Raw genomic sequence first — 23119 nt, 5'->3', positions numbered from 1 at the left:
GTTATCACTGTTAGTATTTTTTTTTTAACTTTTAAAAATGTATTTATTTATTTTGAGAGAGAAAGAGACCACAAATCTCAACTAACTGAGCCACCCAGGTGCCCTACTGTTACCATTCTTATCCTGCTTTGTTCATTCAGTGTTGCCAGGAACATTCCCCACCTGGATCAGAAACTTGATTGCTATTGGAGACCCACTATGCCATTGGACTGAGGTGCCATTCATTCAATACAAGTTTATACCTACTTTTTCTGGATCCCCAAACATTACAAGCAAAAGCAACTTGTGTATGTGAGAAAGAGAAAGTAGATGTGTGTGTGTGTGTGTGTGTGTGTGTGTGTGTGTGTACGCATGCAGGTGCACACATATACACGGCACAATCTTGGAGGAGGTTGGCTTTCAGCAGGTTCTCAAAAGGCCTAAATCAAACAGAAGTTTAGAAGGACGGGGCAGAGAGTTGGCTTGTAAGAAACTCTTTCAGGTAGCTATTTCCAGAGTTCAGGTGTGGACCATGCAATGAGAAAACTGTCATAGTCTCCTTGTTTCTGATTATTGATGAGATTCTTAATACAATAGTTACCTTGGTAATGCTAAGACATAATGTCTGGAAAAGACCTTTGGCAAGTTGAAGGTCCAAAGCTCAGGTGAAGAATACCATTCTGGACATCCAGAGCCCACCTCCAGCCTATGCCACCCACACCAGCCTTGAGTACAGAAGCCTGATTCTAATGGGGTGACTCTCCATTTCCCCAGTAGGTGGCGCTGCTGTCCTATGTCTAAGGATTGCCAGGGGCGCCTGGGTGGCTCAGTTGGTTAAGCATACACTCTTGGTTTTGGCTCAGGTCATGATCTCCCACTTTGTGGGTTGGAGCCCCGCATAGGGCTCTGTGTTGACTGCGCGGAGCCTGTTTGGGATGCTCTCTCGCTCCCTATCTCTGCACCTCCCCTGCTAGTTCTCTTTCTCAAAATAAAAAAATAAATAAATATTTTTAAAAAAAGAAAGTAAAAGGATGGAAAAATATACTCCATGTAAACAGTAACCAAAAGCTGGGTGGCTATATTATTGTAAGACAAAATAGACTTAAGTCAAAACAAGTTACAAGAGACAAAGTGTGTGTATATATATATGTACATATACATATATTTGTGTGTGTATATATATATATATATATTTTTTAAACTTATTCAAGTAATCTCTGCACCCAACATAGGGTTCAAACTCATGACCCGAAGATCGAGAGTCCTATACTCTTCTGGGGCACTTGGTTGGCTCAGTCAGTTGAGCATCCGACTTTGACTCAGGTCATGATCTCACAGTTCATGAGTTCAAGCCCCACATGGGGCTCTGTGCTAATAGCTTGGAGCTTGGAGCCTGCTTCAGATTCTGCGTCTCCCTCTCTCTCTCTGCCCCTCCCCTGCTCATGCTCTGTCTCTCTCTCGCAAAAATAAATAAATATTAAAAAATTAAAAAAAAAAAAGAGTCCTACACTCTTCTCACTGAACCAGCTAGGTTCCCCAAAGAAAGAAATATATTGATAAAAGGTACAATACAGAAAGAACATACAATAATTATAAACATACACGCATCCAACAGGGCCCCAAAATACATGAAACAAAAATTGACAGAATTGAGAGGGGAAATAGATAGTTCTACAGTAATAGCTAGAAACTCAATACTTCACTTTCAAAAATGGCTACAGCAACCAGACAGAAGATCAATAAGATAGAAGACTTAAACAATGCTGTAGACCAAAGTTAACCTAACAGATACTACATGTACTCCAACAACAACAGCAGAATACACATTCTTGTCAAGTGCACATGGGACATTCTGCAGGATAGACCAACCATATGGTCTATGGTCACAAAACATATCCTAAGAAATTTTATTTTTCTTTTTAAAAAGTGTTTATTCTTGAGAGAGAGAGTGAGAAAGAGAGCACAGCATGGGAGGAGCAGAGAGAGGGGGACAGAGGATCTGAAGCAGGCTCTGTGCTGACAGCAGAGAGCTCAACGTGGGACTCAAACCCACAAACTGTGAGATCATGACCTGAGCTGAAGTTGGACGCTGAACCAACTGAACCACCCAGGTGCCCCAGTCCTACGAAATCTTATTTTATTATGTTTTTATGTTTATTTATTTTTGAGAGAAAGCACAAGCAGGGGAGGGGCAGAGAGAGAGAGAGAGAGAAGGATACAGAGGATCCAAAGCAGGCTCTGCACCAACAGCAGAGAGCCTGATGTGGGGCTCACTCAAACTCACGAACTGTGAGATCATAACCTGAGCCAAAGTCAGACACTTAACTGACAGAGCCACTCAGGCGCTCCACAAAGAACATTTTCTGATTACAATGGAATGAAACTAGAAATGAATAGGAGAAATAAAACTAAAAAAAAAAATCACAAATATATGGGGGTGTCTGGGTGGTTCAGTCATTTGGGCCTCCAACTCCTGATTTTGGCTCAGGTCATGATCTCATTTCATGAGATTGAGCCTTGCATCGGGCTCTGTGCTGACAGTATGGAGCCTGCTTGGGATTCTCTCTCTCCCTCTCTTTCTGCCCCTCCCCTGCTTGTGCACACATTCATGCTCTCTCTCTCAAAATAATAAACATTAAAAAACACAAAACAAAACACTCAGTGATAGTTAAGGGTGCCTGGCTGGCTCAGTCATAGAGCATATGACACTTGATCTCAGGATTGTAAACCCAAGCCCCACATTGGCTGTAGAGATTGCTTAAAAATAAAATCTTAACAACAACAACAAAAACATACTCTGTGATGGTTAATTTTATGTGTCGATTATACTATATCATGAAGTATCTAGACATTTAGCCAAACATTATTCAGCTGTGGGTGTGTTTGTCAGGGTGAGGTTAACATTTGAATAGACTGAGTAAAGCATATTTCTCTCCCTAATATGGGTGGGTCTCATCCTAACAATTGAAAACCTGAAAAGAACAAAAAAAATTTAGTAAGAGGAAACTCCTCCTGCCTGATTGCTTGAGCTGAAACATTGGTATTTTCCAGCCTTTGGACCTGGGCCAGGACTGAAATATCAGCTCTTCTTGGGTCTCAAGCACACTAGCTTTTGGACAGGAACTTATACAATCAAGTCTCTTGGTTCTTAGACCTTCAGACTTGAACTAGAACTTCACATTGATTCTCCTGGGTTTCCAGCTTGCCAACTGCAGATCTTGGGAAGTTCTCTGCCTCCATAATTGCATGAGCCAATTATTTTAAGTTTATTTATTTATTTTAAAGAGAGAAAGAGAAAGTGAGCAGGGGAAGGGCAGGGAGAGAGGGAGAGAGAATGCTGAGCAGGCTCCCTGCTGTTAGCACAGAGACCAATGCAGGGCTCAGTCCCACAAACCATGAGATCCTGACCCTGAGCCAAATCAAGAGTCGGATGTAACCTACTGAGCTGCCCAGGTCCCCTCCCTTTCTTTTGAGTTTATTTTTTTAAAGAATCTCAAGCAGGCTCCATGCTGTCAGTACAAAGCTCAATGTGGGGCTGATCTTGCCAACTGTGAGATCTGGACCTAAGCTGAAATCAAGAATTGGATGCTTAACTAAGTCACTGTTAGAAATAAGTCCATCGACCAAAAGAAGGACAAAGGAAGTTCAAAGGAAGGACAGGGACTCAGAGGCTCACAGAACACAGGGAAGCAAGTCTTTAATCAATATTCTTGCAAGAGCAGGTGTCTGATGGATATGCACATTTGGGGCAATTACAGTGGACAGTTTATCTCCTAGCATGCAAGTCCCTCCTCTGGTTCCTCATTGGCTGAGTATTACAGAGGTAATAGTCTTACCCAGAGGTCACCTATGCCCACATAAGGCAAAAAGTAGTCTGATTGGAACAAATGTACATTCCCTGAGGTGACCCAGAGACCTTCAGTCTCTGTCTCTCTGTTCTTTAGTGCATGCTCATTGCAAAGCCCATGAACATAAGCCTGTGAAATGGAGGGGAAGAAGAACCAGGAAGTGAAGTGTCTAAGGGTTTGGGATTCCATTGTTGAGGGGGAGGTTTGTACATATTTCCAATAGGTTGTAAATCTATTGCTAATTAGACAGTACAGCTTTTATTTGGTATTTCTGAAAATGAATCATCTCCCTTACTTCTCATAGTCACCCAGGAGCCCCTTGCATGAACCTTCTCTCTTTCTCTGCATCTGTGTATAATAAAACATGTTCAAAAAACAACAACAAAAAACAACAAAAACAAACAAACCAAAAAAAAAAAAAATCCCATGAGGTGCCTGGCTGGCTCAGTCAGTAGAACATGGGACTAGATCTGGGGGCTGTGAGTTCAAGCCCCATGTTGGGTGTAGAAATTACTTAAAATATTTAAAAACCAATAAACATTGTCAACATTTCTTGTTTTTAACTTTAAATTTTTTTTATTATTTTTAAAGTTCTAATTACAGTGTAGTTTATACCCAGTGTTATATTCTACTTTCCTGAACACAGGGAATATTATAAGTTTTATATTTACATTTTTTTCCAGGTTCACAAAATTACACAAATTGAGTATCACATGATGAATTGATATTAGCTTCCCCAGGCATGGGAACTTAACAGATGAGATACAGTTTAATATCCATTTATGTTGCTTTTCATAGAAGGTGTTTTTTAGACCTTAACTTGAAGTGTAAGATCATCAAAGAAATGCCTCCATATGTGGCCAAAATACAATTCATTCTACCTGTGAGAGTATAAGAGTTGAAATATTTTTTGATACCAGTGAAATGGGATTGAGCATCAGTTTCTCAGCCTGCTATGATTTCAGTCTTGCAAAAAGCATCAATTCCACATATCTATTATGTTCAAGTTTTAATGTCCTTGTCTACTAATTCTAGCATCTGTTATTTCTGGATCTGTTTCTCTTGTTTGATTTTTCTCTTTATTATAGGTCTTTTTGTTTTCCTGCTTTACATGATAGGTAATTTATACTTTTTTATTTTTTTTACTTTTATTTATTTGAGAGAGAGAGAACCAGCAGGGGAAGAGCAGAGAGTGAGAAGGGGACAGAGGATCCGAGGCAGTCTCCATGCTGATATCAGAGAGCCCACTGCAGGGCTCAAACTCACAAACTCAGGAACCATGAGATTGTGACCTGAACTAAAGTTGGACACTTAACTGACTGAACCACCTAGGTGCCCCATGATTGGTAATTTTTAATTGAATGCCAGACATTGCAAGTTTTACCTTTTTAGGTACTGATACTATTATATTCCTATAAATATTTGTGACCTTTGTTCTGGGATACATTTAGTCATTTGATAACTTTGAGGCTTGATTTTAAGCTTTGTTAGCTGGAGTTTGAGCAGATTTTAGTCTAGTACAGATGTTTTGTTTTATTTTTTTAAGTTTATTTACTTATTTTGAGAGAGAGACAGAGAGAGAAAGAGAGGCTGAGAGAGAGAGAGAATCCAAAGTAAGCCCTGCACTGTCAGCCTGGATGCAGGGCTCGAACTCATGAACCATAAGATCATGACCTGAGCCAAAATCAAGAGTCAGATGTTTGACTGACTGAGCCACCCAGGTATGCACCCCCCCCCGTTTTTTTTTTTTTTTTTTTTTTAAGAGAGAGAGAGAGATGGAGAGAGTGTGCACGAGGAGGAGGACATATGCTATTTGCATTACAAGACATGTGTAGAGTGGGGTGAGGGTGCAGGTCCCAGCAAGAATATAAGTCAGAGCAAAGGGAAATAAATGGCTTTTTTTAGGGGGCCCTTAATAGTTTGCCTGTCTCATTTGCTTTTCGTTTTTGTTTGTTTGGGTTTTTTACTAATGGCTGATGGGAACACAAACTGCTTCTGGCTCTGAGTAAGATTTGGTGCTGTCACCTTTTAATTCTTTAGGGTAGTTCTTTCTTTGGCTTTGGACAGTCTGCTCACATGTATGTACTGATTATTACTAAGCTGAAGCCTCAAGGGGAGCCCCCTAGAGATTTCCGGAGTTATCTCTCTGAGCACTTTTGTCCTGTCTAGCTTCTAGGCATCTTTGTCTCCCCAAACTCCCAGTTTTGTCTCTTCAACTGAGGGAGTCTGACAGACTCTATCTGAGTTCCTCCTCATTATATTTGGAAACTCTCTTCAGACAGCAAACTGGACAATCATTGAGCTTATATTGTTTGTATCTCCTCTTTCAGGAATCACTGTCCTGTGTTGCCTGATGGACAACATCTGAAAATGATTATTTCATACATTTTGTCTGGTTCTTTGGTTGGGTCATGTGGGAGTGTAAATCTTTTCCCAGTTACTCCATCTTAGCTGGAAGTATGAGTTCCTAAAATCTAACAATAATTTGTTCCTTTGGTATGCATTTATTGAGCACCAACTTTGCCCAGCATGATGCTAAGAGATGTGAGATACAAGCTGACAGACTAATTCCTGCTCTCCTACCCCACTGTAGCCCAGTGAAGGAGACAGGTTTTGGGGAATGATTACAATAAAATGTGGAGGGTCTCTGACAGTGTACAGTGATCTAACTTAGTCCAGGAGACTAAAAAAGTACTCCCTGGGGTTCCTGGGTAACTCAGTCAGTGGAGCGTCTGATTTTGGCTCAGGTCATGATCTCATGGTTTGTGAGTTGGAGCCCTGCATCAGGCTTCCTGCTGGCAAGGTGGAGCCCTCTTCAGATCCTCTGTCCCCCTTTCTCTCTACACCCCTCCCCCACGCTCTTGCCCTCTCAAAAATAAAAAAGTTAAAAAATAAAAACCTTAAAGGGGTCCCTGGGTGGCTCAGTTGGTTAAGCGTTCAACTTTGGCTCAGGTCATGATCTTGCAGTTCATGAGTTCGGGCCCTGAGTCAGGCTCTGTGCTGACAGCTCAGAGCCTGGAGCCTGCTTCAGATTCTATGTCTCCCTCTCTCTCTGCCCCTCTCCCACTCATCCTCTGTCTCTCTCAAAAATAAATAAACATTAAAAAAACTTTTAATTAAAAAAAAAGTACTCCTTGAAAAATCAAAGTCTATACCAAGAACTTAAGGGTAGATAGGTGGTTGGTGGTAGGGTAGGAGTGATCTAAAGAGTGTTCTGTGAGCAGGCTGGCAGGAGAGAAAGGGCAACATGTGATAGAAACTGGAATGGGGGCGCCTGGGTGGCGCAGTCGGTTAAGCGTCCGACTTCAGCCAGGTCACGATCTCGCGGTCCGTGAGTTCGAGCCCCGCGTCGGGCTCTGGGCTGATGGCTCAGAGCCTGGAGCCTGTTTCTGATTCTGTGTCTCCCTCTCTCTCTGCCCCTCCCCCGTTCATGCTCTGTCTCTCTCTGTCCCAAAAATAAATAAACGTTGAAAAAAAAAAAAATTAAAAAAAAAAAAAAAAAAACTGGAATGAAGGGTTGGGGAAGGGGACAGGATTTCTTTTTTAAGTTTTGTTTCGTTTTTTATGTTTATTTATTTTTAGAGAGAGAGAGAGCATAAGCAGCGGAGGGGCAGAGACAGGGGGAGACACAGAATCCTAAATAGGCTCCAAGCCCCAAGCTGGCAGCACAGAGCCTGATGTGGGGCTTGAAGCCACGAACCACGAAATCATGACCTGAGTGGAAGTCAGATGCTTAACTGACTGAGCCACCCAGCGCCCCTGTTTTGTTTTGTTTGAGTAATCTCTACACACCCAACGTGGGGCTCAAATTTACAACCCCAAGATCAAGAGTCACGTGGGCTTCTGACTGAGCTAGCCAGGTGCTCCTAGGGTGCAAGTTTTGAATAGACTGATGGGCAAGGGCCATTTATGTCTTGGACTCATGGATTTATCAAGAGCTTTTGGATTTGACTTTGAGGCAGAGGGATTCCATGAAGATTTCACATTGAAAACATTGTCTTGCTACAGTGTGGGTAATGGATTAGAGGGGCTGGAGTGGAGATGAGAGATATGAGATGAGAATTATCTTCAGTGAGGGGCTACACAGGCCTACTGTCTGCTGTCTGCTCTTGTAACTCAACTAACATGAGTTCATTCCTTGGTGAGTCATAGATAGAAACTACACTAGATGGAGTTGTCGCACAAAGTGTTATGCCCAGAATTCGAGATCCCCAAAGACCACCAGGGAGCAGAGTCCGATGCAAAAGCAAAGAGACTATTCGAGCTAGTTGGAGCTCAATCCCCTACCAGCACCGACGCAGCGGTGAGATGCTGGAGACAGCGAGTTTCAAAAGCGCAAAGGTTTTATAGGGATCTAGGGGCAGTTGGTAGAGTAATGGTCATGGCCTTAGCCAATTGGCTGGGGAAGGGTCAGAGTCCCCTTGCGCAGGTTGCTGGGCGTGGTTTGAACGGGTGAGCGGGAAGTTACTCAAGGGGAGGAGGCGTGGTCTGCGGTTTGAGCGGGAATTTCTTTCTGCGGTTTTCCCAGAAAGGGGGCCATGCCAGGGACATAGTCACTCAAGATGGAGGACACAGAACAAAATGGAGTCGACTGGCCTAGGTCCGCTCTTTCATTAGGACATTTTATTTGCAGCAAAGGGGATCACAGGAAATAACTTCCAACTTTGACTCCCAGAGCAAGGGTGGATGGGTTCCTTTTATTTAGGGTTAGGATGAATATATATGTATGTGTGTATGTATTTAAGTAGGCTTCATGCCCAGTGCAGGGCCCAGTACTCAGGACCCTGAGATCAAGGCTTGAGCTGAGATAAAGAGTTGGATGCTTAACCAAGTGAGCCACCCAGGCACCCCTACTTATTTTTTAAGATTTAAAAAATCTTAAAACCCACCCAACATGGGGCTTGAACTCATAACCTTAGATCAAGAATCAGATGCTCTAGGAGCACTTGGGTGGCTCAGTTGGTTAAGTGTCCGATTTCGGCTCAGGTCATGATCTCACGGTTCGTGGGTTTCAGCCTTGCATCAGGCTCTGTGCTGACAGCTTGGAGCCTGAAGCCTGCTACTGATTCTGTGTCTCCCTCTCTCCCTGCCACTCCCTCACTCATGCTCGGTCTCCCTCTCTCTCTCTCTCTCAAAAATAAAGGTTAAAAAAAAAAAGTCACATCCTCTACTGATTGAGCCAGCCAGGCACCTCAAAATTAGGATAGTCGTGAGACAGTCAGTTGGTCACCCTTCTACTGTTTCTCAGCAGTTTCCTTTCTTCTCTTTTTAAAGTAAGTTCTACATTCAACCTGGAGCTTGAACTCATGACCTTGAGATCAAGAGTCTCATGCTCAGAGTGCCTGGGTGACTCATTGGTTGGGCATCAGACTTTTGATGTCCACTTAGGTTTTGATCTCAGGTCCCTGGGTATGGAGTGTACTTCAAAAAAAAAAAAAAAAAGAGTCGCATGTGATGTGGTTTGAAGTGTTGGGATTTGGAGCCAATGGCCAAGAAAGAATTCTTAAGATATCTTCAGTGCAGGGATGCCTGGGTGGCTCAGTCGGTTAAGTATCCAACTTCAACTCGGGTCACGATCTCACGGTCCCTGAGTTCGAGCCCCCATCGGGCTCTGTGCTGACAGCTCTGAGTCTGGAGCCTGCTTCAGATTCTGTGTCTCCCTCTCTCTCTGCCCCTCCCCCACTCGAGCTCTGTCTATCTCTGTCTCTCAAAAATAATAAATAAAAATGTTAAAGAATTTTAAAAAAATATCTTCAGTGCAAAAACATGGTTTTATTAAAGCATGGGGACAGGACCCATGGGCAGAGAGAGCTGAACTGGGGTTGTGATGGGTGACTGATTACATACCTTCAAATTGGGAGGTGGGTAGGGATAGCTTAAGTCTTAAACGTATTTTAGAAGCAAGGTTTCCAGGACCTTGAGGGACGAGCTGCTGTTAAGATAAGATTATTTACTATTGTCCAGTAAAATATTAGTCATGAGATCCTTCAGATGTATATCAATGGGCCATACATTTAGAGGATGATTGCTAACACATATCTTGGGCAGGCAGAGATAAAGGAAGTTTCCAAAGGGATTTTTATATGTTAAAGAAGACTTACAGGATCCTGGAGGTAGGCTCCAGCCAAGTTAAGGTTACTTTTTGCCTCTAGCAAAGTATTAACATTGAGGCAGTTGAGTTCTTTGAGGAAGGTCATTCTGTCTGTCTCGATGTAAGTAGCAAGGAAATTTATTCTTTTGCCTTTGTTTCCCACATCAGCATGCTCTACTGACAAAGCCAACCAGGTGCCACCCTAGGGTTAGATGAATATTTAGAAATGGGAGCCTTGGAACACACACCTGTTTCACTTGGGAGAACACATGACTCTTGGTCTCAGGGTCATGAGTTCGAGCCCCATGTTGGGTATAGAGATTACTAAAACAAATAAACTAAACAAAAAAAAAAAAAAAAGGAAGAAGAAGAAATGGAAGCCTTGTCATTGTATGTGAAAGTGGGCATAAGTTTACAAATGTCTTAAGGAAACATACCTGAACATATGTTGTATGTTACGTAAATGAAGCTTGGACTTCTTCTTGGGCAGTGATTTTAGTATTATAATGAGGTAAAGGTAACTGTCAGTTACTCCATGGGTCACTCCATGGTCCATCTTTGCAGGCCTGAGTCAGGGGTTAAACTCAAACTGGTCTGGGTAGTCTGGGTTGCCAGAGTTCCTCATTCAGGCAGTCCTTATTCCTTGAGTGGTTGTTCTGGTTTCCATCCAGGATTCTATGCCCATGGAGTCTTTTGCCTGAGTTAAGAGACAAACTGGAAAGAAGAGTTTAAGGAAAAATGTGGGACAAAAGTCGGTAAGTACAAGCAGGTGAGCATTTAAGTTCTCGTCTTGGGGTCTAGCTGGTGACACTGTGACTGTGCCCTCAGAGGTGAGTCCTGAAGACCAGAGACTGTGTGTACCCTCATGATTCCCAGGGAACCTATAATCTTTTGGGATTTGGGGAAGCCTCTGCTCCAGGATAGAGTGGTCTTCATGAAGAGGAAAGTCTCAGAAACCTGGAGAGACCCAGGCAGTGAATCATTAGTCTGAGTCAAAATGGAGACAGCAATGGTCAGTCCAAGAGACCCAAGGACACAAGTTATTTTCCCTTGACAACAGTCAGTGAGAAGCCAGGGAATGTTTTCTGTCACTGTAAGTCTGGGTGCCTAGGCTAGGAAGGCACAACTCTTCCAGGCTATTCCTTGGGCTGGCCTCAAATTCGGGTTTTGTTTCTGTCTGATACCCTACTATGAGAGCCCTAAAGGTTACACTGGGCCTGTGTCTTTGGGTTCCTCAACGCAGAGAAGGCCCAGGTCACCAAAGCTGACCATTACCTGGAGGGTTCTGACTTGTGAGGAAGAAGCCCAAAAGAAGGCCTTGTTCCATCTCTACTCTATACTGTTTTATTGGTTCAGAAAATCACTGGACCACTTCTGGCCTCAGCTTTGTTATCAATAAAATAGGCTTAATCGATGATCTCTGAGGCACAAGTGCCTGGAAGGATGGTGATGGTGATAAACATAATGGTTAATTTTTTTTTTGCTTTCTTTTTTGTTCTTTCAAAATCATGTTTACTGAGGTATAATTTAGATACAATAAAAATACACATATCTTGGGACGTCTGGCTGGGTCAATTGGTAGAGCATGTGACTCCTGATCTCAGTGTTGTTAGTTTGAGCCCTATGTTGGGTGTAGAGATTACTTAAAACTAAAACCTTTTCCTTTCTTTTTCTTTCTTTCTTTCTTTCTTTCTTTCTTTCTTTCTTTCTTTCTTTCTTTCTTTCTTTCTTTTTCTTTCTTTCTTTCTTTCCTTTTTTTTTTTAAAGTAGCTTCAAATCCAGCGTAGAGCCCACCATCCTGAGACCAAGACCTGAGCTGAGATCAAGAGTCAGTCACTTAACCGACTGAGACACGCAGGCGCCCCAAATATTCAGTTTAATAAATTTTGATAAGTGTCTTGATGAATATTAACTACCACCACAATCAAGTTGTAGAACCTTTCCATCACCCCCAAAGTATTCCCTTGTACTTCTTCATAGTCAATCCTTTCCCTTCACTCCCAGTCCCAGAAAAAAAAAATCTGATTTATATTACTGTAGATTAGTTTTGCCTTTTCTAGAATTTCATGTTAAGTGGAATCATACAGTATGTACTCTTTTGGGTTTGACTTTTTTTGCTTAACATAATACATTTGAGATCTACTGGTGGTGTTATGCATATGCATGTTCATTCCTTTTTAAAAATTTTTATAAAATATACATAATATTTACCATTTTACTTATTTTAAGTGTCTAAGTCAGTGGCATTAAGTACTTTCATGGTGTTGTATAATCATCACCACTATTTCCATAATTTTTTTCGTCATCCTAAAGAGAAACTTTGTACCTATTAAGCAGTAACTATTTCCCCTTACACCCAGTTCCTGGCCACCTACTTTTACTTTCTGTCTCTGAATTCACCTATTCTAAGTAACCCATGTAAGTGGAATCATACAATCAATATTTGTCCTTCATGTCTGTTTTTTTTTTTTCGCTTAGCATAATATTTTCAATGTTCACACCTAAGCATTTATCAGTTTCATTCATCTTTAAGGCTGAGTAATTCCATTATATGTACATACCATGATTTGTTTACCCATTCATATGTTGATAGATACTTGGATTTGTTCATTACTTTTTATTTTTGAGCAGTATTCTGTTTTATGGATACACTGCAGTTAGTTTATCTGTTTATATATTGGACATTTACTTCCAATTTCTGGCTATTATGAATAAATTCCTTGAGCAGTCATATCCTTTCATTTCTATTGGGTAAATACTTAGGGATACAATAGCTAGATCATATTGTAGGTACAAACTTAGTTTTTATTTTTTAATTTTTTAAAGTTATTTATTTTTGAGAGAGAGAGAGAGCGCGAACAGGGGAGGGGAAGCGGGGGGGGGGGCCGGGGGGGGGATCTCAAGCAGGCTTACTGTTAGCTTACAAACTGTGAGATTATGACAAGAAAGAAAGAAAGAAAGAAAGAAAGAAAGAAAGAAAGAAAGAAAGAAAGTCAGATGCTTAACCGACTGAACCACCCAGGCACCCTGAAATTCCGTTTTTAAAGAAATGCCAAACTTTTTAAAAATGGCTGGAAATTACCAGTGGATTAAGGTTCCAGGCATTCCACATCTTGGCGTCTTTAGTTTTAGCCTATTCGGTGGGTTTGTGGGAGTTGTGATTTACACTTCCCTGATGAATAACCATGTTAAGCATCTTTTCATTGGTTTATTGGCTATTTATATTCTTTTGTAAATTACCTGTTCAAATCATTTGTCCATTAAAAAAAAGGGGAGGCGTTCATACCTATTTTTGAAACTAATGTCGGCCGGGCACAAAGCTCAGTAGTGCTCGTGGCTTTACGAGTTTTAAGCAACGACTGCCCGGGACACAACCAGTAACGGCGCAAGACTCGGAGCAGTGAAGGGTCAGGACAGCTCAGATATAGAATGGTTCGGACGTTTCGGGGCAGGGCCCCACGACGCCTTCTAAATGCTCGCGCCGTGATTGGCTGAAGGGACACTTCCGCAGGCACTTCCGACTCCCTGCAGGCCCAGAGCATCTGTAATTGGCTGGGCTGGCCCAGCGCGAGTCTTTCCGGGAGTTGTAGTTCTTGGGACTCGGCTGGGGACGCCGGGAAGGCCAGTGGACCAAGGCCAGGAGCGGCGGTTGGGTTTGGTCGCGGCTGTTGACACCATGTCCCGCGTGTCGGTGCCTTGCCATGTGAAAGGCACCGTGGCCCTGCAGGTGGGCGACGTGCGAACCTCCCAAGGCCGGCCTGGTGTGCTGGTCATCGATGTCACCTTCCCCAGCGTCGCGCCCTTCGAGGTGAGCAAGCCCCGTGGGCGCGACCGGGGCTCCTGGGCGGGGCTGACCCGGGAACTAGGGCGTGTCCTGGGTATTTAATCTTTCAGAGAAAGCCTCTGCAGTGTTCTTGCCCTTGTGAGCCAGTTAACCATTTACTTATTCCTTCAGTTAACACATATTTACTAGAATGCAGCGTTCTGACCTGTTCTCTTCAACATCTCTGCCCCGTATCCAGGACAGGGCTGGTGTAGAAGTGCCAAGATAGTAGGGTGATGCTGGTTATACAGTTGTGAGCCAAAGAGAGGTGAGAGGTCATTTTGTTCCTGGCCACTGGGCTAGGGATCATTAGGCAATGAGTTACCTCAAAACCTGCCTCCTGCCCATTCTTACAGTCCTTGCTTGCCAGGTCAGATTCAGCTCATTCCTCATCATGATCATCCTAATGGCTCCAGGTTCCAATCTCCAGTTGCCTGTCCAGTCCACATCTACTGACAGAGTGACTAACACGACAAGACCTCAGCACAGAGGACAAAGTCCACTTTCTAGTGGCCTGAGGGCCACCTGTGTCTGCACCCTGCCTGCCTCTTGACCCCATGCACTTTGTCCTATAGTGTGTGGTCATCTTTCAAGTTGTTTCTTGCTATAAGCTAGGAAACTTCACTAAATGGACCAACTCTGTAAATCTTGATTCAGTAGACCTAGGGTGGAGCCTATTCATCTATATTAAAACAAAAACAAAACAAACAAAAAACTTATTTGGGTGATTCTGATGAGTGTCCGATGATGAGAATTCCTGGTGCCGGGCTGAATCACTGCCATTTCAGAGGTAGGCCAGGTTTTCTCACCCCTTGGTGCCCCTTTGCATATGTTACTTTTACACTGTCTTTCTTTCCTGGTTCACTTGATGAACTCCTTCAGGCCTCATCTTCAGGCCATGTTTTCTGCCTTCTCTAGAGTTAGGGTTCTGACCTGGCAGCATCTTAGACTTGTGACAAGATCTGCAGTCATGGTTTATTTGTATGACCTGCTCATTTAGACTATGAGCTCTTCTAGGGAAGTGAAATTGGCTTTGGGCCCCAGTGGATGCTTGCTGAAGTTGTTAGATTGGTAGTAGAGTACATTCCTAAGGGGAGGAGATGGTATGTTTGAGCCTCTCAGGCCCTGGGTCTGATTTGTCATGGTGGGTTGTTTGTGCTGTAGTTACAGGAGATCATGTTTAAGAATTACTACACAGCCTTTTTGAGCATTCGTGTTCGCCAGCACACCTCACCGCACACACCGGCCAAGTGGGTGACCTGCCTGCGGGACTACTGCCTCATGCCTGACCCACACAGTGAGGAGGGAGCCCAAGAATATGTATCGCTGTTCAAGCACCAGGTCAGCTGGGACTCAGCATGACTAGGGGAGTCCAGATGAGGGCTCACAGCGGGTCTGGGGATTGGGCCAGGATACCAGGAAGGAAGAGGGGAGGCGAGGTTGGCCTGGGCCTGTGCCTTGGAGGGATTACTATTCTTTCCTTCTCAAAGGTCTGGGGAGGCAGCATCTTCATTCACTGCTGGTTGGGAGGCTCTTGGGCAGTGAGCTAGGGCCTTGCTGGGTCCTTTTGTGTGTGTGTGTGTGTATGTATGTCAGATGCTGTGTGACATGGCCAGAGTACTGGAGCTGCGCCTGATTCTGCGACAGCCATCACCACTGTGGCTGTCTTTCACAGTGGAAGAACTGCAGATTTACCAGCAGGGATCAAAGGTAAGTGACCAGCTCAGAGCTGTTGGGTTGGCCCTTTCCCAAGGAGGCTCTTAGCTATGGCTAGGGATGTTGGGTGTGGGGCTGGAAGTGGATGGTAAGACTCAGAAGGAGGCCTTCATGGAAATTAGTCAGGTGGGAATGCTGGAAGTTCATGGCGAGAGTTCAAGCCATGTTCTCATATCCTCTGACCTTTGAGATCACCTGCCTCTCTCAGAGCTTGAGACTTTAGGGTCTGGGAGATACTTTTGTTCCTTGTGTTCCTGGGGCCTCCTGCATAGCAGAAGAACTTAGGTAGTCTGAATGCCCCCTTGGACTTCTGTGGACCCCTGAACAGGGTTTTCTCAGCGTCTGAGGCTCAGGTGCCCTTCTCTCTGTTCTGAGGACCTTGGAATATGGTCCTAGGGCTCTCCCACTCTGCCTCCTTCAGAGAAGTATGCCTTTGCTTTGCAGAGCCCCTCCATGACCTTCCCCAAGTGGCTCTCCCACCCAGTGCCTTGTGAGCAGCCTGCTCCCCTCATTGAGGTAAGCCCTCATCCTGGGTAAAAACCATGTATGAATAGGCCCTGTGTCCAGCACAGAGGCCCCACCTGGGCCTCTTTCTGAAAAAATCTGGGACTGGACCCAGGGCCCTTGGTTCACTCTGTGCCATCTTCCTCAGGGGTGGTTCATGGGATTTGAGGCATCTCTGAGTGGGGCTGGGCTGCCTACTGCAGATCAGGCCCTAACCTTATGTGTTACCAGTTATCTGGGAATGTTACTGGTCTTAGTTTGAGGGCCCTGTAGCCCAACTTGGCCTCTCTGGAGCTTTAAGGGCAGTGCTGGGGACGGACCCATGGCCACTGACCCCTCCTTCTGGAGCAGGGTCTCCCAGACCCCAGCAGGGTATCCTCCGAGGTGCAGCAGATGTGGGCGCTGACAGAGATGATCCGGGCCAGTCACACCTCCACAAGGATCGGCCGCTTTGATGTGAGTGATCGCTTCCCCCTGCTTGGCTCCTGTTGCCCTGAGCTGGTCAGATTGATGGTGTTTTGTGTTTCAGGTGGATGGCTGTTATGACCTGAACTTGCTTTCCTACACTTGAACCATGGCTCTTAGCCAAGATGTTGGCCTTCCATGCCCACCCAGACCTGGTTTAGGCCACCAGAGGCTGAAGTGCTTTCCCTGTGCATTACAAGTGTTGCCTGCATGCCCACTGTGTCTGGGCCACGTTCACAGATTCAAGATTCTTGGGGGCTAAACTGAGTTGCTTCAGCATGAGTTCTCAGCAGGGATGTACTCTGTCCTCATCTGACTGCAACCTGAAACTCCTTTTCCTACCCTGAAAACATTCCAGTTCTGTTTACTAAGAATCCCCTTCTGCCAACATGCACACTCCAGTCTTCTGCCTGCTCCTTCACCCTGAATGCAGTGCACTGGGGTGACCTACCAAAACCTGCTCTATCATTGGAAGGCTGCTGTAGCCATGGCAGTCATGTAGTTTGGAAGCTCAAGGAAAAAACAGGAGCCCACGTCTTCCTTCTGCGCCCCCTAGTGGTCTTCTTTCTTATGCCCAGAAGAAGAAATTTCCTGTCCTAACTCCTGCGGTCTGCCTAGGGAGTGAAGCTGGGGATTTGGGCAGCCTGAATCCCTTGGTCCCAGAGCTGGCTCCTGGATGTGTGTTCAAATGGGCCTGCCCATCCAGCCTGGGCAGTGTCTCTGGCAAGACTGGTGTCTAATGAGTTCTGGGACCTTTTTGCCTAAAGCACACCCTGTCCCTTCTCCCAGCTTCCCCCTTCAAGAATCATGCTAAGTGTGATGAAAGACCAACCTTGGTAGGGTGTGGGTCCAGGTGGGCATTTGCACTGGTGTCTTTCAAGAGGCTGAGGTCTGCCATAACCCCAGGCCTGCTGCTGAATAAGGCAGGCTACTCTTATGAGAAAATCTACCTTTTGTTTTTTCCTGGCTTTGCTCCAGGGCACTATGCTGCAGCAGCACTGCAATATGTGTTAGACCTGGAAAATTGGAAGTTTGTGTGGCTCAACAGCTTTCTGGAGGCAGGTCAGCTACCTTTTGGTGGCTACCTTCTGCTCTTAACTATTACAGTTCTTGCAGGTGTTATCTTTGCCTGTGGGGTCATTTATTTAGCCTCATTTAGCTTTTGCTAAGAGGGTAATGACCACAGTCCTGTGCTCCGGGAGTAGCAGCCTTCAGAGAGAGAGAGGGGGGGGAGACAGAGAGACAGAGAGAGAGTGAGAGGGTGTGTGTGTGTGAGAGAGAGAGAGAGAGAAAGAAAGAAAGTATAGGAGGAGGTCCTTGAGGGGGTGGCAGGGACTGTGCTTCATTCATGGCTGTGTCTCCAGTACCCAGCACAGGGCCTAGTGTGCAGCAAGATCAATAAATACTTGTGAAATGCATGACTGCTGGCTGCCTGTGTCCTCCCAGTGGGAGAGCTGGAGACCCTCACTCGAGGCCAGTTTACTGATGTGCTCAGCCTGCCAGGCTGGCTCCACCTTCCTGCGTGCTCTCCCCCTCCCCCTCCCCCATGTGACCTTGCACTCCGGGCGTCCTGAATGTGCAATTCAGGCCTTCCAGCCCTTTATGGAACTTTGGCCTTTTGGAGGCTGAGCTGTCATCAAGGGGAGGTCTAGCTCCTGGCTCTGACTCCGAGCAGCTTAACTGGTTTGGACTGCCTAATCTGCCCAGAAAGATCAGCTGGAAGCACCTGGGGCTGTTTCCCTACAGATAGGAGTCACTGCACTCTGCTCTAAAGCCCCGCCTGCCCTTAGGGCTGCCTGCCTTTTGGGCTGCCCGCCCCTTCTGATCCCCTTTATGGGAGAGAGACCTGTCCAAGCAGAGCCTGGACTACATCTCCCAGCGTGCCTGGCAGAGTGGTGGCCTCTGTGTGCCGGCTGCACCATTTGCGGGCAACAATGCAGCGGGCAGTAAGCATGGTGGCCCATCTGGGCTTGCGTCTGCAGGCGCTCCCGTCGGCCCTGGGCCGTCCACTCAGTTGTGCACAGGTGGGATAGAGGGTACTGGGGCATGGTGCCAATTTTGGAGGGGCGGGAAGGGTGGGGGTTGAGGCTGGGACCCTGGTAGCCCTGAACCCAGCCACCCGCAGGACGTGCTCCGCAGGACACCACTCTATGATTTCCACCTGGCTCATGGCGGGAAGATGGTGGCGTATGCAGGCTGGAGTCTGCCTGTGCAGTACCGGGACAGTCACGTTGCCTCACACCTGCACACACGCCGGCACTGCTCACTCTTTGACGTGTCCCACATGCTGCAGGTGAGCCAGGGAAGCATACTGGCTGCCAGGTCAGGGCTTCCTCCCCTTCCACAGGGGTGTAGCTTTTGGCTTTGTTGGGAGGTGGATTCCAAGGGCTGCCCTTGCAGAAGTGGAGGTCTCAGGTGTTGGAGACTATAGCCCAGGAAATTAACTCAGAGGATCTCTTGATTGTCTCCTCTTTAATCTCTTCAGCCTACTCCCTCTTAGTAGCATGACTTTACGTCCTGGGTTTCCCAGGGCTGGCGCCCATTCTCATCAACTGTCCTGGGTGTTGGTTTGGAAAAGAGGGTATTTCATGATGGTGCTGGGCCCTTTCAAGTTTCCTAAACACCTCCATTGCACCCCCTCCTGTGTTGGCGGATGTGGGGGAACCAGAAGGTGGGGATCTGCCATCCGCAGAACCAAAAGACTGCTCAGGCACTTAGGCTGCATTGGGCTGTACTGTGGATGGCAGGGAGGATGCCTCCTTGTCCAGTGGCTTTCCTGATTGCAGCGATTACTGTGGTCTGAGGTTTTGGATCTTTTTCCCAGACCAAGATACTTGGTTGTGACCGGGTGAAGCTGATGGAGAGTCTAGTGGTTGGAGATATTGCAGAGCTAAGGCCAAACCAGGTGGGTCCCTCTTATTTTGCTAAATGGGTGTTCTTAGTCATGAGCCAGCAAATGGGGGGAGGGGTGGAAGGACAGCAATGTTCAGATACAGCTTCTCGGGGCTTGCAGTCTTGGGGCATGGGGTCCCTGTGTCATGTCTGGACATCTAGTTATCTGCAGGGGAGGGGGGCTATTCCATCCTTACCACATCAGGCTGGAAGGCTAGAAACCCAGGTTTATGTCCTGTTCTGTGATTTTCCATGCTGCCAAACCCCTTGAAATTCAAAGGCAGTCCATTAAACCAACAGCCTCATTATCACCAAGAGCTTGTTAGGGAATACACTGTCAGGCGCTGCTGTAGACCCGCTGAATCGGAACTTGCATTTTAACATGATCCCCAGGTGATTCATATGACCTCTCAACCTCAGACTGTCCATTCAGTGGGGAGGCTGTGAGGCCAGCCTCACAGTATTTTGGAGTATTGCTATGGAGCTCATGGGATCATCAAGATGCACTTTGAAGTTTCCATCTTGGGGTTTGGGGAATGGACTGAGTTGTCCCAGGTCTGGGTGGGATGAAGCAGCAAGTCCTAGGTGTCATGGATTAAGTGTGAGGTGGGGCTCTCAGTACTGAGTGGGGAGGGGTACAGAAGCCCCACCAGATCAGGGAGGTCTCCCAAGGTGGGAAGGGGTGAAAACTTTCTTAGTGCATGAGGATCAAAAACCCTGGGATTGGGCAGGGTCCTGGGCTCACCTAGCTTTGTTCCTCCTCCCCTTCCAGCCCTGCGCATAAGGCTTCTTGTTCAGGAATTTGTGATGGCTGAGTGGCCCTGGGGGCGGGGGGCACTGTCTGACTCCTGGATCTGGAGGCAAAGATGCTCCATTTTGGCACTAGGGGACGCTGTCACTGTTTACCAATGAGGCTGGAGGCATCTTAGATGACTTGATCGTGACCAGCACCTCTGAGGGGTACCTGTATGTGGTGTCCAACGCTGGCTGCTGGGACAAGGACTTGGCCCTCATGCAGGTACAGCCCTTCTGTGTTCTAGGTACCCTATGTTCCTTGTTCACAGAACAGGACAGACCCAGCAGGGACAAAGGGCTCAGACAATGGCTTTTTGAGTGAGTGAACAGCAGGCCAGAGTGGGTCCTGCCTGGAGAATGCCAGGTTTCAGTGATGGGGTAGTAGGGGAGGTAAAACTGACCCTGGCTCCCAAGTGAGCATCCTCTGGTTAAGGTAAAAGCTGGAGCCTGATGTTAGCACTGGCAGACCTGGCCTTGGGTCATCCATACCACTTAGTTATGTGACTTTGTCAGATGGGAACTGGCCTATTCTGCCCAGCTCTTCAGCCAGCTGTCAGCCCACAGTAAGTGCTCAGTAAGTGGTCCCAGAAGCTGATGTGGTGTTTCTGTCTTTCCTTTCAGGGCAAGGTCAGGGAGCTTCAGAACATGGGCAGTGATGTGAGTTTGGAAGTGGTGGATAATGGCTTGCTAGCTCTGCAAGGTGAGCAGGCCAGGCTAGGGTTGGAGCTGACCTTTGCCTCCTGGCTTTTCAACTACTAAGCACAGAAGGCCTATCAGGAGGAAAGTGTGCATGGTGTGACATTTGTGTGCCATAATTCTAAGTTTGGTATTAATGTCCTCCCTCTACCTGCCATAAGGCTCCATGGGCTGTGGGCAAGAGCACCTTCTCCCACCTGCAGAATAGCACTTGCTCAGGGCTTATTCTGGTCCCTGAGTAAGGGCTGTGGTCCAGCTTTGAGAGGAAACTAGGACCTGGACAATTGGTCACGGTCTCCCTGGGCCTAGGCCCCACTGCGGCCCAGGTATTGCAGGCCGGCGTGGCAGATGACCTAAGAAAACTGCCCTTCATGACCAGTGCTGTGATGGAAGTGTTTGGCGTGTCCGGCTGCCGTGTGACCCGCTGTGGCTACACAGGAGAGGATGGTGTGGAGGTATGTGAAAAAGTAGGTGTAGGATGGTGCAGGACACAGGATTCTGGAGCCAGCTGCCCACCTGCTCTCTGGTGTTCCATGCAGATCTCGGTGCCAGCTGCAGGGGCAGTCCACCTGGCAACAGCTCTGCTGGAAAACCCAGAGGTGAAGCTGGCAGGGCTGGCGGCCCGGGACAGCCTACGCCTGGAGGCAGGCCTCTGCCTGTATGGGAGTGACATTGATGAACACACCACACCTGTGGAAGGCAGCCTCAGTTGGACATTGGGTGAGCTGGGCCAGCACTCAGAATCCTGAAGGCTACAGTGGCCAGCCTATGACTGCTCCCAAGGCTGTGTAGCCACTGTGGCTTTGCCCATTAGATCCTCGGCAGGCTGAAGTGGGCAGCATAATCTTCAAGACCTGGGGACAAGAGGTGGGTGGGTGGCTGACTGCATTGCAGGGGAGGAATGGAGCTTGGGGGGCCCTGAGCAAAGGGACCTCACTGCTGGATGGATTTTACTTGGGGTCCTTGTAACTAGGACCTCCTATGGCCAAGGGTTTTATGGACTGTGGCTTAAGCCTGGTGTCATGCTTCAGGGAAGCGCCGCCGAACTGCCATGGACTTCCCTGGAGCGTCTGTCATTCTTCCTCAGCTGAAGGGCAAAGTGCAGCGGAGACGTGTAGGGTTAATGTGCGAGGGGGCACCTATGCGGGCACACAGCCCCATCCTGAATATGGAGGGCACCATGATTGGTAGGTGGACCAGGGAAGTTGGAGAGCCCTTGTCCCCTCCCTAGGAGGGTGGGCATTGGACTGGTAAGGTGGTGCTGACATGGCCTCTTCTCACACAGGTACTGTTACCAGTGGCTGCCCCTCTCCCTGCCTGAAGAAGAATGTGGCCATGGGTTATGTGCCCTGTGAGTATAGTCGGCCAGGTACCCCGCTGTTGGTAGAGGTGCGGCGGAAGCAGCAAATGGCTGTGGTCAGCAAGATGCCCTTTGTGACTACAAATTACTATACCCTCAAGTGAGGATGGATTGGGTCAGGGCCCTTCCCATCCAAGAGCCTGGACCTGGAGGGCATTCTACAAGGGTTAGGAAGCTAAGGCTGAATACTCTGGGGTGGGTGGCTAGGGTGGAGGATGTTTCTGATTTTCTGGTGTGTGTGGGGGGCAAACCACCTATTCTCTCTCTCATGTGCCTCTCCTCTTGGAGAGGTACACTTCTTGAAAGACTCCATTTCTGGGGTGCCTGGGTGGCTCAGTTGGTTAGGCGTCCGACTTTGGCTCAGGTCACGATCTCACTGTCTGTGAGTTCGAGCCCCGCGTCGGGCTCTGTGCTGACTGCTCAGAGCCTGGAGCCTGTTTCAGATTCTGTGTCTCCCTCTCTCTCTGACCCTCCCCCATTCATGCTCTGTCTCTCTCTGTCTCAAAAATAAATGTTAAAAAAAAAAATTAAAAAAAAAAAGACCCATTTCCGAGCAATAGACCAGCTCATGCAATGTCAGCTTGTGCTCCCATTGACCCCATTCTTGTCTGCTGGAGTGCTATGGGAAGCACTAGTTCTGGCATCTCTCCCTTCCACTCTGCCAGGTGCTGGCTGTGGAACAGAGGCTTACATTTAGGGAGGAGGTAAAGCCTGCCCAACCTACCTCATCATGGTTTCTCACACTGCACAGGGGTTATTATTACCTTGGGTAGTGCTGCCTCTCCCTGGGCAGGAATGATTCCTGACTCACAAAGGCTTGGCCCTGTAGGGCCATTGTGCCTGTGTAAACTTGGGAAAGCTGAGGGGACACAGACTCACTCTTCCACATTCCCAAGTTATCCCAGCCTGCTGCTTAGTAGCAAACCATGCCAGGCTCACCATCTGTTCTG

The 23119-nt window shown here is 46.9% G+C and overlaps 2 protein-coding genes across 2 annotated transcripts; both read left to right on the top strand.

Annotated features, from left to right (window-relative positions):
- The first annotated feature begins 13511 nt into the window (after positions 1-13511).
- Positions 13512-17844, top strand: NICN1 (nicolin 1). Its single transcript, XM_030306756.2, has 6 exons — positions 13512-13726; positions 14906-15082; positions 15338-15451; positions 15902-15973; positions 16313-16417; positions 16491-17844. Exons 1-6 carry the CDS (start codon positions 13595-13597, stop codon positions 16530-16532), a joined length of 642 nt encoding a protein of 213 aa, XP_030162616.1. The 5' UTR covers positions 13512-13594; the 3' UTR covers positions 16533-17844.
- Positions 17845-17945: 101 nt separating this feature from the next.
- AMT (aminomethyltransferase) lies at positions 17946-22542 on the top strand. Its single transcript, XM_030306755.1, has 9 exons — positions 17946-18450; positions 18552-18719; positions 19251-19331; positions 20205-20336; positions 20735-20813; positions 21119-21264; positions 21349-21529; positions 21841-21996; positions 22095-22542. The coding sequence occupies exons 1-9, from the start codon at positions 18361-18363 to the stop codon at positions 22271-22273; spliced, it is 1212 nt and encodes a 403-aa protein (XP_030162615.1). The 5' UTR covers positions 17946-18360; the 3' UTR covers positions 22274-22542.
- The last annotated feature ends 577 nt before the right edge of the window (positions 22543-23119 follow it).

Source organism: Lynx canadensis, chromosome A2 (genome assembly GCF_007474595.2).
Source record: "Lynx canadensis isolate LIC74 chromosome A2, mLynCan4.pri.v2, whole genome shotgun sequence".
Lineage (NCBI taxonomy): Eukaryota > Metazoa > Chordata > Mammalia > Carnivora > Felidae > Lynx > Lynx canadensis.
The sequence above is the reverse complement of the archived record's forward strand: the minus strand, read 5'-3'. Positions and strand labels throughout refer to the sequence as shown.

Excerpts from the sequence above, each read along its gene's own strand:
- NICN1 (XM_030306756.2), top strand. The coding sequence starts at position 13,595 with ATGTCCCGCGTGTCGGTGCCTTGCCATGTGAAAGGCACCGTGGCCCTG. Across the intron at positions 13,727-14,905 it reads CCAGCGTCGCGCCCTTCGAG|TTACAGGAGATCATGTTTAA; the intron begins GTGAGCAAGCCC and ends TTTGTGCTGTAG. Across the intron at positions 16,418-16,490 it reads CAAGGATCGGCCGCTTTGAT|GTGGATGGCTGTTATGACCT; the intron begins GTGAGTGATCGC and ends TTTGTGTTTCAG.
- AMT (XM_030306755.1), top strand. The coding sequence starts at position 18,361 with ATGCAGCGGGCAGTAAGCATGGTGGCCCATCTGGGCTTGCGTCTGCAG. Across the intron at positions 20,814-21,118 it reads TGGCTTGCTAGCTCTGCAAG|GCCCCACTGCGGCCCAGGTA; the intron begins GTGAGCAGGCCA and ends CCCTGGGCCTAG. Across the intron at positions 21,997-22,094 it reads TATGGAGGGCACCATGATTG|GTACTGTTACCAGTGGCTGC; the intron begins GTAGGTGGACCA and ends CTTCTCACACAG.